At 45.6% G+C, this 13,971-nt stretch overlaps 1 protein-coding gene across 1 annotated transcript in view; it reads left to right on the top strand.

The window, feature by feature from the left end:
- The window catches only part of PHLPP1 (PH domain and leucine rich repeat protein phosphatase 1), a 218,585-nt gene extending 211,023 nt beyond the window's left edge, over nucleotides 1-7,562 (top strand). The window contains exons 16-17 of the mRNA XM_063076825.1: nucleotides 2,625-2,853; nucleotides 5,406-7,562. Coding sequence (XP_062932895.1) covers nucleotides 2,625-2,853; nucleotides 5,406-6,584 — 1,408 coding nt within the window. The 3' untranslated portion in view covers nucleotides 6,585-7,562. The remainder of the gene's footprint in view (nucleotides 1-2,624; nucleotides 2,854-5,405) is intronic.
- Nucleotides 7,563-13,971: the final 6,409 nt, after the last annotated feature.

Below are 13,971 nucleotides of genomic sequence, written 5' to 3' on the forward strand. Positions count from 1 at the left end.
GTAAAACTTAGAGTCCCTGCTGTGTGTTTTCTTCCTCTTCTTTGAGTGTTTGCCCTCTGGTTAGAAAAATAGGTGCCCAGCAATCTCAAAGTGCTGTTTGACTATGGGTACTCAAGATGCATTCAGGCAATTTGGTATTGCCCAAGCATCAGGGATCTACTGTGCTTCAGTTTGAGACATGCTGATATTCAGACAACTTTGTAGAAGGCTGAGTCAGTGACAGGAATTTAGTTTCCCTGAGAACTGGACCTCTCAGGCCTGGATTGATTCCAGATTTTAACCAGATTGTTTACAACACCCCCCACCCCCGAAGTCATTGAGCTCCAGAGGCTCTTAGACCTCTGGTGTGTGGGCTTCTCTTTGAAATGGACTGTTTCTATTCTCATTTGTTGACCCTTATGAAAGAAATACTATCACTGGTTTGAGATACCACAAACCTTTGTGAAATTGAGATGGTCAAATTTTAGGCCAGGAGTTAAATCATTCTTTATATGCTGTTTTTTCCCCTTGTTAAATGTTGAAGACAGTGTTACTAGCAGAATCCTAGGCCATTGCTTGGAGCTTCCACCTGTGACAAAGCTTTAGGTCACTTTAGGAATGGTAGAATGTTGTTTGTAACTCTTACGGCTGAGTTAATTTCCTTCATTCAGAGAATTGCTTATTCTTTTGTCACCTTAATGGTTTTGCAGGTTTAGGAATTGTCTGTCTGTAAATACTGTACTGCAGATCTTCACTTATGTGGGACCCAGAAGTGACGAGTGTACTGATGCTCCAAAAGTCATTAGAACAGTGATGGTCTTCTCTCTCAGCCTTTTCTTTTCCTTGGTAATTGCCAGAGAAAGTAGCTTTGTAACAGGGGTCAGATAAGTGTCTGCCGAGAAATGCTGTTCAGAGCAGCCTTTAGAGCTGTGCCTAAGTCATGAATGGTTCCTCTTGAAAATCTGGGTAGAGGCAGGCCCAGTGTGGTTCTTTGCTGCTAGACTCACCTCAGTCTCATAGAGATCAGATTCTCAATGGTCATGTATAATTAGCAATGGAACAAAGACAGTAGCTAATATTTAGTGAGCCCTCAATATACACAGCCATTCTAAATCCCTTACATGTCATAAATTTTTCCCATTAAGATAAGTAATGTTACTATTCTTATTTTATTGAAGACAAACTGACGTACAGAGAGGTGAAGCAAAGTGCCCTAAGAGCTAGCAGTTGGTGCAGCCAGGATTTGACCTGGGGCAGTAAGACTCTATAGAGAATGTTCTAACTCCCAGGCACATCAACTTTTATGATTTTACCACCATCTTGTCCTAGAAGAAAAGCAAATGCTATCACACACACCACACCACACATGCATACCACTCACAACCCCCCAAGAGGTGTACTTTTTGTAGATCAACAAGCACTGGATAAGAATTAAAAACTGAGAATTCCAAACTCTGATTACTAACTGTTCTTTTCAGAAGTCATTGTGCCTTTGAAAGGGAGAAAGTCTGGGAAGGGCATAAAGCCAAATCTGGTGATGGGTATCAGGAAATTGGAGTTTAGAGTCCCAAATTGTAGGCCTGTCATCTCCAGAGTCTCTTGTTTGGCTCTTATTTTCCCTATTTGTTAATAGGAAATGGGATGTGTGATGAGCTTTTTGGTTCTTAGGGGAACTGTATGTCTTTTGCGCATGATCTCAATGCATGTGAGTCAGCAGTTCGGATTTCTGTTGCTATTATCACCAATTGCTTAACTTAGACACGATAGGAGCTGACAGTACCTGAGGGTCTGCCCTTCCAAAACTGGGGAGGCTATTTTGCTTAATCTTCTTGCCCCTGTTCCACTCAGAATAGTAGGGGCCTGGGAAGTATTGTCATTGTGTAGCTTGTGATAAGAGTTCTTGGCTCCTTTTGATTTTCAGAATTTGCAGGTACTTCATGAATTCAATAAGCCTGTGGGTTAAGAGTCATGAATAAAAGGATAAATCACAAGCACTTGATGTTTGATTGCTAGAATGTCCGTCCTATGAATTTTCTACAATATATAGTACTAGTCCTGAAAGTCTGCTGTATAGGGCAAGAACACGAAGAATCCATTTCTTAAAAGCTCATACCAGCAAACATCCTTATAAAAGGGGAGAGGGTGACTAGGCAATTCCGATGTGTATCTGTCAGGGGGTGTAGTATGTTTATGCCTCTTCTTATTTAAGTGGCCCTTTCAATTTTCCTCTCCTGGGAGCAGAGGGGATTTAGAGCGGTGAATGGAGAAAGATGTGCTAATTTTCTTGCCATCTCTGGAGTGTGCTGATAGGGCAATGTGGTGACATGGCAGGTAGCAGGCTGGACACAGCAGTCCAAGGGCTCCTTCAATCCAGACCAACTCCTGTGGGTTTTAAGGATAAAGTAACACTTTCCCCCAGCTGTGAGCAGCCACCTCTCATCATGGATGTGTGTGATGTCACATTCCAGGGGCTCCTTTTTCCCTGAGACATTAAGCAGTGCATGCTTTGATGAGAGTCTGAGTCGGATCACCAGGTTCTGTCTCCCTCCTGGCCATATCCAGCCTCACAGTCTTGCTGTTGAATTAATGAAACTGACACATGATGGGTGGTGTTTGAGTTTTTGTCCCTCCTCTTTGGATTTCAGGAAACTTGGAACTGCTGGGCAGAAACTTGGAGGTGCTGCTGTCCTTTGTCATATCAGGCATGACCCTGTGGACCCAGGAGGATCCTTCACCTTGACATCTGCTAACGTGGGCAAGTGCCAAACAGTTCTCTGTCGAAACGGGAAGCCACTGCCTCTATCCAGATCTTATGTCATGAGCTGTGAAGAAGAGCTGAAGAGAATTAAACAGCACAAGGCCATTATCACTGAGGTGAGGAGAGAAGGATTTTCCTTGGGATGGTGGGGAGGAGAGGACCCAGTCATGGCTGAAACCAGCTAGGGAGCATTTGCCTTCAAAGAACACTTCTGGAGTCAGTTTCAAATTAGAATTCAGTGTCACAATGCAAATTCCTTGTATGGTGTGTCTAAAGACATTATAATGTATAGAATAATAAAACATTGATCCATTGCCTTCTGTGTTAGGAACTGGGCATTATCCCGTTTGATGCTCACAGCCAGTCTGTGAAGGCTCTGGTTTGGTGGTTGAGGATTCTGCACCTGAAATCACACTGCTGGTTTTTGGATCTTAGCTCTGCCAGTTGTTGGCTATGACCTTTAAACCTCTCTAAGCCTTAGTTTTCTCATTTGTAAAATGGAAATAATAATGTATCTGTCCTATCTTACAAGGCTAGTAAACTATGAACATCTGTGTAAATGTAACTAGTTGTTTTTTAGCTCCTGCTACGTGTTCCATTTGAGTAATGCAGTGAGTAGTTCTCACCCCGGGGCTATTTTGCCCTCCTTGGGACATTTGGCAACATCTGGAAATATGTTGGTCATCACAACCAGGGCAGAGAGTGCTATGGGCCTGTATTGGGTAGAGGCCAGGGATGCTTCTGAACATCCTGCAATGCAGAGGACAGCCCCACAACACAGATTATCTGGCCTTAAATGTCAGTGGTGCCACTGTTGAGCTGTTGAGAAACCCTCGAGTAAGTCTGTATTGTGACAAGATTCAATAAAACTCCCAAAATGGGCTCCAAGAGTCACACCCCATTCACTGATTCATCATACAATATTGATCACCTGCCACGTACCTGAAAAATGATGTGGGGGAACAGCAGTGATCCCCACAGATGCATATCTGCCCATGAGAAGTTCCCAGTCTTGTGTGGTTGATAAAACCCATAGAACCATGTGCAGTTTGAGGCAGACACTAGTGAAAGTTTGTAGTCCAGTAGAGAAAAAAAACTGATACCAGGTAGGCTTTGATAAGGGCCGTAGGAAAGATATTGAAAGATTCAAGATATACTGTGGGATTCCATAGAAAGGCGTCTGTGTGAGAATTTTAGTTCCCTCCTATTCTTGGAGAAGAGAGTATTATGATGAACAGTAGGCACTATGTTAGGGAGCAAAGACAGTCTAACATTGTACAGAACATATTGAATAAAGTGCTTAGCACTGTGCCAAGCATGAGTCAAAGGTTAACGATTTCTGCTACATAAATGAGTCAGAGTTTGTACATCAGGCTTTCCCTCCATTTTCTGTGCCTCTCTTGCTCTTCACTTTTGTCTGCATTGCTGAATACTTAACAATGAGCGGGGTTTTGTTCTATTCTCTACTTTGAGGCATGCCCTTGAAACACACAAATACGCAAAACCATTGGTTCTGATGGGGATAGGCCTAAAGGGGTAGGCAGGACAGCAAGGGTAGTTTTTGCCAGATTCCATGCTTTGGGGACAAATTACATGAATAGAATCAAGGGAGTTTAAAATTGTGCTTAAAAGCCCTGTTTTATAACTTTACTACTGAGAATGCTGCCTGCTTGTAAGTGTGGCATAGCAGGGTTGTATGGGAAGTGGGGGAAGGCAACTCTGGAACAAATCAATGCCCTGAAAAATCTCAAATAAAGGAAGGTGGTAGTGATGGAAAGACAGTGGATATTATTCTCTGGAAGAAGCACTTGCTCATCCTAGACACACACTGAAAGTTGTATTTGTCATAATGGAGGCTTCTCTGAACTAGGGGCACATAGAGGCACTTTATGGACCTGAGAATCTCAAACTTGAAGAATAAAGAACCAAGCAGGTACATGGAGTTTTTTTTTAAAAAAGGTCTTTTTTGTTGGCAAATGGTCTAGAACTTTGGCTACTGGTTTAAATGGCTTGAGTCCAGCTGAACTAAAGCCAGCACACTTCATTTACCACCAGGAAATGAAGTTCAAGGAAATTTTAAGAATTGGCACCTCTCCTTTAGCAGCTGCCTCTCCACACGTGAACATTCTTACCCAGCTAGTCATACCAAGATTTTCTCTACCATTTAAGTACTTTCAGTGCCTGGCCCCTCTTCTGGACCTTCAGACGCTACTGCGACTTGTGGTCGGGGTACTGCTAGAGAGTTACATAAGATGGGCATTATCTTGAAATGTACCTGCTTTGTGTGTCTCTGCTCAGGACTGCTTATTTCAGAAAGGCTCTTCCTTCCTTAGAATCCAGTGGGTTCACAGCAGGAGCTAATCCAACATGCTTGCTGTGTAAGGCTGGATGAAGGCTTGCTTTAGAGATATAACAGATCTTGCTACCTGGTGTGAACATGGTCCCAATAAAGGGGATAACCTCAATATTTTACTTTTGTCCCTCTGCTCCTTACCTGCCTGGGCCCGCTACCTGGGGTAGTGACAGGTGCACTCACTAGAGGGTGAGCAGCCCTTCCCTTTGGGGCCACACAGCACTTTCCTTGTGGTCCTACAGTCAGGGGACCTAGAGGGAAGCAGCAGTTGCCACAGGTGCTCTTGTGTTAACTGTTTGGAAACCCTTCTTCCAGGATGGCAAGGTGAATGGAGTGACCGAGTCCACACGCATCTTGGGCTACACCTTCCTCCACCCCAGTGTGGTGCCTCGCCCCCACGTGGAGTCTGTGCTCCTGACACCCCAGGATGAGTTCTTCATCCTAGGCAGTAAGGGCTTGTGGGACAGCCTGTCCATCGAGGAGGCTGTGGAGGCCGTGCGCAATGTGCCCGATGCCCTGGCTGCTGCCAAGAAGCTGTGCACTTTGGCCCAGAGCTATGGCTGCCATGACAGCATCAGCGCCGTGGTGGTGCAGCTCAGTGTCACCGAGGACAGCTTCTGCTGCTGCGAGCTCAGTGGTGGTGGGAGTGTGCCACCACCCAGCCCAGGCATCTTCCCTCCCTCGGTCAACATGGTGATTAAGGATAGGCCCTCTGATGGTCTGGGCGTGCCGTCCTCCAGCAGCGGCATGGCGTCCGAGATCAGCAGTGAGCTGTCCACTTCCGAGATGAGCAGCGAGGTGGGCTCCACAGCCTCTGATGAGCCCACGTCCGGAGCCCTGAATGAGAGCAGCCCCGCCTACCCCAGCGAGCAGCGCTGCATGCTCCACCCGGTCTCTCTGTCCAGCTCTTTCCAGCGCCAGCTGTCCAGCGCCACTTTCTCCAGCGCCTTCTCCGACAATGGCCTTGACAGTGATGATGAAGAACCAATTGAGGGCGTCTTCAGCAATGGCAGCCGGGTGGAGGTGGAAGTAGACATCCACTGCAGCCGGGCCAAGGAAAAGGAGAAGCAGCAGCACCTGCTTCAGGTGCCAGCCGAGGCCAGCGACGAGGGCATTGTCATCAGTGCCAACGAGGACGAGTCAGGTCTGCCCAGGAAGGCAGACTTTTCTGCTGTAGGGACCATCGGGCGCCGGAGGGCAAATGGCTCTGTTGCGCCCCAGGAAAGGAGCCACAACGTGATAGAGGTGGCGACAGATGCGCCTCTCCGAAAGCCTGGAGGCTATTTTGCTGCCCCAGCTCAGCCGGATCCTGATGATCAGTTTATCATACCCCCGGAGCTGGAAGAGGAGGTCAAAGAAATCATGAAGCATCACCAGGAGCAGCAGCAGCAGCAGCCGCCGCCGCAGCCACCACCGTCATTGCTGCCGCCCCCACAGCCGCTGCAGCAGTATCAGGTGGACCAGCTGCCAGACTATTATGATACACCACTATGACCCAATCTGAGCACTATTTAAAGAATAAACTACCCAAGAAGGACTGAGTAACAAGAGTCTCCCAGACTCACATTAAACCAGGGGTTTTACTCCATGTCCTCCTCCCAGACACTGTCCCCAACCTGTCTTTGCAGCTAATCTGTAGGTTCTCTCTCTTTCTTTATTTTTATTTTTTTTATTTTTTAATAATTACCACTTTTCCTTTAGTGATGCTTTACCAATATGGTTTAAACTTGTTCACTTCTTCCCCTAACATATCATGTGTAAAGACAAAGAACAAAAGGTTTAATATATTACAGAGAAAAAATTAATGATAATGTAATTTTTAAAATGACTTTTTGTTTTGTTTGGAAAGCAGGGCAGGTTGCCATTGCTAAATGACTTAATAATATTGCAATTCTATATTTCTTGGGGGAAAGGCTTTTTTTTGTCTTGAAAATGATAGACATTTGTAGAATATGGAGACTAACTCCTAGGAGTTGCTTTACTCTGTCAGGTGACTTAAGTCACTGGGATTCACTAATTTTCTCTGAGAGAACAGTTGATTGAGAATTTCTATTGTAAATAGCTCAGTGTTGTATAGTGATGGCTTAAAATGTTTTGTAGTCTTGGCATAAGGACACAGCCTAAATAACTGGTTTTTCTCTTCTTCCCCCTCTGCTGGGCCTTCCCTGCCCTCTCCCATCTCACAGCTCACCTTTAGTTCATTAAATGAGGAGGCTGAGCCGCTAGAGCATTTCTGTTCAAATAGGGTGGATCTGAGGCCACTGGACAAGAGCCTGCACTCAAGGGGGCCCTGAACCTGTTTTCTTCCTCTCCTGTCCCCAGCCTCTGGACTTTTGTAGACACTTTTTAATTGTGTTCCTTACTGCTGCCACAATCAGCATGATTGTGTAGAGTTCCATTAGACCATTTACATACCCCCTTATATTAAAGCAGAATGCACACATGGACATGTCATAATTTTTGTTATAATAAATATGAACTTTACAAGTACTGGACCCATCTGCTTTTGTCTCAGCAGCCAGATGTGTCTTGCGGACAGTCACTCCCGCTTGGGTTTGGAACGAGTGGGTGGAATGTTGAGGTCATCAGATATTTCTGATGATTTTTATTTCTTGGAATTTTTTAAGAGAAAAACACTCAACAAGATAATCTACATTGAATGAGGCAGTGAAATTAACCTATGGCCAGCAGTATAAATAGCTGATCTTATTACAGCCTTTCTGTTTCTTATCATTGTGTAGGGTAGATGTTAAAAGGGTATGTATAAGATAGAGTTTGCATAGAGGAGATCTCTGGAAAACTTCTACTCCCACAAAGACAAATTTGTTTTCATTTCTCCCAGGGGTGCTTAGATCACATGAACAGGTTAATATGCCTTTTATTTGAACAATGAAAATAAAAAACTGGTTGGCTCACTCTCCACCATTAGCCGAAATAAGGTAGGTGCAGCAGGTGCGCTTGGGAAATCCAACATTCCTAGCTGTCTCATCAACCACATGTACAGACTACAGACCTCCCGCCCCCACCTCACCCCAGCCTGTGCTTGTGAGCCTCGTGTGGAAGACTGTTGGTCTTCTCTAACTCAGATGGACCAGCTTCCCATGTAGACCTGTCTTCCTTCTTCAGGTCTGCTCTGGAGTGGTTTCTGGCTAATTCAGTGATGGGGCAATTAGCAGTTCTTAGCTTGTAGAATTGCTGGTGGGCTCTCTGTCCCTCACTAGGTGGCCAGTGGATTGGCTTTGTCTTGGTAATGTCCATACTTCATTTCCGTGTCCAGCTACTTGCCCATGGTGCTGTTTGGAAACCATGAAGGAAGAAGAGTCAGCTTTGCCCAGTGAGGGACCCAGTGACCCAGGGAGCTGGACTTGCCAAGTACAGACAGAGCTCTCTTCCTTAGACTGGAAGCAGAACGATCTCAGGACCCCCGCCTCAGCTCCGCTTGCCAGCCGCTTTTCTTCCTCAGTCTTTGCCCTGCTCCACGTGGATCAGAAAAGACCTGGAAGGCTCGAAGTTTTCACAACAGTGCCTATTCCCTACAGAAGTTCTGGGCTGGTTCTCTAATTTCCTTAGTTCTCCAGTACCCCTCTGGGCACCTGTCCCCCGGCATGGAGCAGACCCAGACAGGCAGCTGACTTCTTCCATGCAGCTCACTCCCAGATGGGTCAGACCTGCCGCGGGTGGTCAGCAGCAATCACTTCAGGATGGGTCCCACAGCAGCTACTTGAGCCAGGGCAGCACTGAGACCAGCAAGGGCTCATGTGGAGACTCATTTCCTAACTTCTGTGATATGGGAGAAAGGGGTATGAGACTCGGAAATGGTATCATAAGTCCTTTAGTCAATCTTCTGTGTTTATTATGTCATTGTCATATTGTACACATGCTACATATGTGGGTACCACAAACAATTCATGGAAAGGTTTGAGTTCTCTTTCAATTCTGTTTTCCCATGAACTTTTTGAAGTACCCTCATATAAGGTACTATGGAGATGAAGGATAATAAGACTTAGCCTTTGGGGAATTTGGGATAAATTGGGGAAGTAGATGAAAAGATAATTTAGTTGAACACTTGGGTGACCACAGAGGTGGAGACATACTAAGAGGTCTCCATGTGTGGCATAGGAGCCTCCCCTATTTTCTGAGGAGAGTCTTTTCATTTCTGTTCAGGAAGATAGCATTTAATTATATAGAGAGCTGCTTTTTTAAAGTGTAATATGCCTTTTCAGTATTAAAGGGCTTAATTTGAAGATTCCTGAAGCGATGGTGTCTGCAGCATATGCATTAGGGAGAAGGGCATCCCTGCCTGCTATATTCCCTGTTTTCTGCTGGGAAACCTAGAGAATTGGGAGAGTTTGAAGGGAGGTTAGAGCAGAAGCTCAGAAGCTCTGGTGAGGCTTACAGCCTTGCTAGCAGGATGAAAGCTCCTGATTGAGGACCCTAGAAGTTGGTTGGTGTTGGGTCAGACACATGCTGCCATGTGTGTGCCCTCAGGTTTTCTGACCTTGGCCACTGCTTATGCTTTGATGAGGGGCACCAGGGCCAGTGTTGGGTGGAGATCCAACCTGTGGGACCTTGTTTCTTCTGATTGCTTTTGTCACAGCGCCACCTGCTGGTGAGTTTAGGCTTTGGGTGGAAATGGGCTTAACTCTTGTCCTTTCTCTGTCCTTCCTCCACTGTCCCAGAAGAAACAGTTTATGTTTCTTATTTTCCTAGACCCATGATAGAAAGCAGTCTGCACCACTATTAAGTATAGCAGGGAAGCTGTATGAAATCGTTTTGTTTATTGCACCTGTGGCGGTTTCTGCTTTGTTAGGTGGTATAACTTATGACAGCTAGATCTGGGGATGGGCACTAATTGTCCATGGGAAATTGACATGAAGAAATATCAAGAGGTATGTGTAACCAGAATGATAATAGTTGAGCTGGGAGAGAAGTCTATCTCCAGCGTCCATCCAATTCCCAATTTCCCATTGTCCATGGTTAAAAATGTATATATCTGTTACATGCTTGAACCTTATAAGATAACATCTGAGAGTTCACTCACTGCTAGCACTGCCCAGTGTGGAGAAAAAGACTAATTTTCATTTGATTCTGTGAACACTCATCAAAGGGTACTTTAAATTCTTCCCTACACATACCAGAAGACAGAATTTCTATAAAATGTGGGGGTTGTGTTAAGTACTGTTGTCATAAATGAAGAACTAAGGGTGGTCAGAAAGAAAATAATTGGGAACACAGCAAAAGTAACTTTTTAAATAGAAAACTCTTAGAGAAACATCTACTATAATTGTTATGGGGGGAAAGATAAGGTAAAGGTAAAGAAAATAGGCTTTTCTCATTTCTTGCCATTGAGTTTCATTTTTCTTTCAATTCATCCCCCAACTAACACTTAGTACAAATGTCTATGCAAACTTTTATTTCACTATTGTCATTCGTCTGTCATGGGCAGATTTGTAAGATGGCTGTACAGTATTTTTTTCTGATCCCAACTCCACCCAATACCAAAATTGTAACAAAGTTCAGACTTAGTTTGGCACACTTATTGCCCTGATCACTCGGTGAAAGTAGGAACTACATGTAGCATACAAAACTTTGGGCAAGAGATGGAAAGCAAGCCCCACAGCTAACTCACGCCCACTGATCCACCGTGTCCATTCATACAACAGTGTTTTGGAAGCACCAGCAAAGAGCTGGCCACTGTGCTGGGCTTCAGGTCACCAGCACGGGGCCTTGAATACCTGGCGTGGGTGTGATGGTGGCTGTGCTGGCTTTGTGAGTTCTTGAGATTCAGAGCCAGCATGGAGACAGACTAAGTTCTGCACAAATGTCACAAAATCAGAATGAAGACCCCAAATACTGCTCCCTCCTTCCTAGAAGACAAAGGTTGAGCACTTGGCAGGAGGAAATGGGCAAATGGGTCCTGATCTGCTTTCCCTTTTCTGGGCTGTGTGGAAAAGTAGAAAGTCACACTGTCCCCTGGCCCAAATGTAAGTACTCATAAGCAGCACTGCATTTATTAGACTTCAGTCCATTTGTTTTATTCTAAGTCAGAAACACAATGTTCTATCCTGTTCAAAGGGGGAAACAACAGAACACGTGGAGAATTTCTTCCATCTGCTCATGACTAGAATGACTCCCATTGTCATTCCTCTCTTTTTGTAAGAACATGAAAGTAAAACTGTCTTCAAACTGAAATTTCAAGTACTTTCTGGTCATTGCTATTTCTTAGGTCTTATTCCCGTAAACTTGTACTTTCCCCTAATTACCAATCTTAAGTACTGAAAGAAAGTTGAAATGGCAAGTAAGATGATTTTCCCAAGTGTTACACCTCCAGATGTTGTCTTTTCTTGAACTCATTTATAGGTCATTTGCTTCTGCACCCTTAAGACAGCTGCTCCATGATTAACATTTGGGGGTTCTTAAACCAGTTTTCACCTAATAGAAATGGCCCTGTAAGCCAGGGATAAGTCACGCACACAAAATAAATGTCTTATTTGCCTTATGATCTGTAACACTTTTTAAGAACTACTCAAATACTCTTCCTTCTAGAACACTTCAGTAGGCTAAAGATAGGCTTATTTAAATGTGTCATATCCCTGCATAACCCTAAGCGCAAGAAGCCGTATATCTTCCTCAGGAGCAGCAATGCACTGAAACCACCACCTCTCACACATAAACCCATTAGAATTTTTTCATAAAAACTTCTTTAGACATGTTTTACAATGTCACCTGCATGTAGTTTGCATCTAATTTTCATGTAAACACTTTTGCACATCCTCTAGTTTTCAAATTTTAATTTCATCATTACATTCCTTGGATGACAATGTGTTAAGTTTTGTCCTTGTCCGTTCTCTATTACTGGCACATATTCTAAGGGAGGAGATGACATATGTCAGGAAAGAAAGGGCAGTGGGTGGACATGGCTCAGCACACCAGTGTGACCGGAGAGGGCTGACTCCCCTCCATTCAATCTAGTGCTAGTGTTTAGAGCAGAGATGATCTCAAGAGTTCACCTAGCTCCTGCTTCTAGGCAGAATCCAAACTGTATTGTTCTGCTGAGTGTTTTTTGTTGTTTTTCCTGCTGGAGTTCCTACAATCGAGGCTCCTTGGCCCCCTTCATAAACTGTTGAGCACCGACATGAACAAGTGGCACACTCACTCTGTGCAGAAGGGCTGCATCAGGGTGGGCTAGGGTGGGCCAAGTGCAGTGAGACAGGCCCCAAAGATGAATAATAAAACCACATGTTAAAAGATGACAATCTACTGGAGAGACATAACCAAAGAAAGTGGTGGAAGGAAAGAATGGGGGACGGGGGCGGGGCGCTAAGATGTGCACCTGGGCTGAGATTGCAGATGGGCCAACCCAGAGCTCCGAATTGACTTGAAATCCTGGCCCTGAAGTGTGGCCAAAGAGAAGTGGTTCTGTGTGAGGTTCACAGGCGGTCTTCAGACGCTTCTGTGTGGTGACTTCCTGAGGGATAATGACTTCCCATCGCCGGTGAAGGAAGAAGTGTTCACGTCCCGCATGCTGCTCCTCTTGTGTTGCCCAGATAGAGGCTCTGCAGAAGATGGATCCTCTTCAAATGCGCCCAGCACTGGGGGTGCACGAGTGGACAAGAGGGACACTGTCCTGTGTGTGCAGAGCTTGTGAAGACTTGGACTCTTGGGGTGCTCCAGGACAAGACCAATGCTGCTCTGCTCTGAGCACCAAACACCATCAAAGCCATTTCTCAGCTGTTTTTCTGGAAGAGGCACGGTTTGATTTGGATCAGCTGTCAATCCTGCAAACTCCTGGAAGATGGATGCAACAGCTGTTCCTGCTCCATCAGCATGCTCACCTCACAGCTCTTCTGCTGCAGGGTCCTTCTCTTAATCCTTTTCTGCAGCCATGCCCATGACCAGCATTCGTATTAGTCCGTTTCTGTTGCTCATAACAAAATACCTGGAACTAGGTAATTTATAAGAAAATGAAATTTATTGCTTACAGACTCAGAGGCTGGGAAGTCCGAAGTTCAGGTAACACTTTTGGAGGGGGGTTGTTGGTGCTGATGCTGATTATGACATTGTGAGAAAGCCAGGAGCAGAGACAGAGAAGCTCCTCATGTGCTCTCCTTCTAAAGCCTCAGAACCACGCCCACCACCACCATGAAACCATCAACTTAATCACCTCTTCAAGACCCCACCTTTCAATTACTATAATAGGATTTCCCACCTTCAACAGATACAGTGGGGATTAAGTTTTGGGGGGACATTCAATCCAAGGCACCCTCCATTTATTTAAAAAAATTGTTTTCAGCCTGGGTGCCCCATTCCAGCACCCTGAGGATGGGCCACACTCCGGGAGTAACAGAGGCAGCATGCCCTCGCATCCTGGGGTGAGGATGGGAGGGTGGACACGAAGGGTTGAGTAGCCCCCAGGAGTAGTCTGACCTGCCTGCCCCAAGCAGGGCAAACCCGTTGGCCTCCTGTGAAAATCGCTGACTTGTTACTTTACCAGTGCTTTTGCTAGAAGCATCCTCAAGACCTCGAGGTGCTTTCCTTGCGATCAGCCCAGCCTTCCACCTTCCTGGCTTGTACCTGGGGCCATGCAGGGGTGCCGTCCACAGATCTCCAGCCTCAAGCCCCCACTGCGTCCTCAGAGGTTACTCTCACTTGTCTCTGGGCTGCTTCCTCCTGGGAACTATGTACACATCACTGCCGCCCTAAAGCCCCTCCCACAGCAATCAGTCTGGCTTTGCAAGGAGCTTGCGGGCCTTTGTCCTTGCTGTCACCACCACCCTTATTCCGTCCTTGACTTGCAGCAAGAGGAGCTTGTCTTCCTACTACCTCTGCCTTGCTCCTCCGGACCTTGCAGTTCTGTCCCCTGCCCCATTCCTGGCACTTC

The sequence above is a fragment of the Cynocephalus volans genome, chromosome 13 (genome assembly GCF_027409185.1).
Source record: "Cynocephalus volans isolate mCynVol1 chromosome 13, mCynVol1.pri, whole genome shotgun sequence".
NCBI lineage: Eukaryota > Metazoa > Chordata > Mammalia > Dermoptera > Cynocephalidae > Cynocephalus > Cynocephalus volans.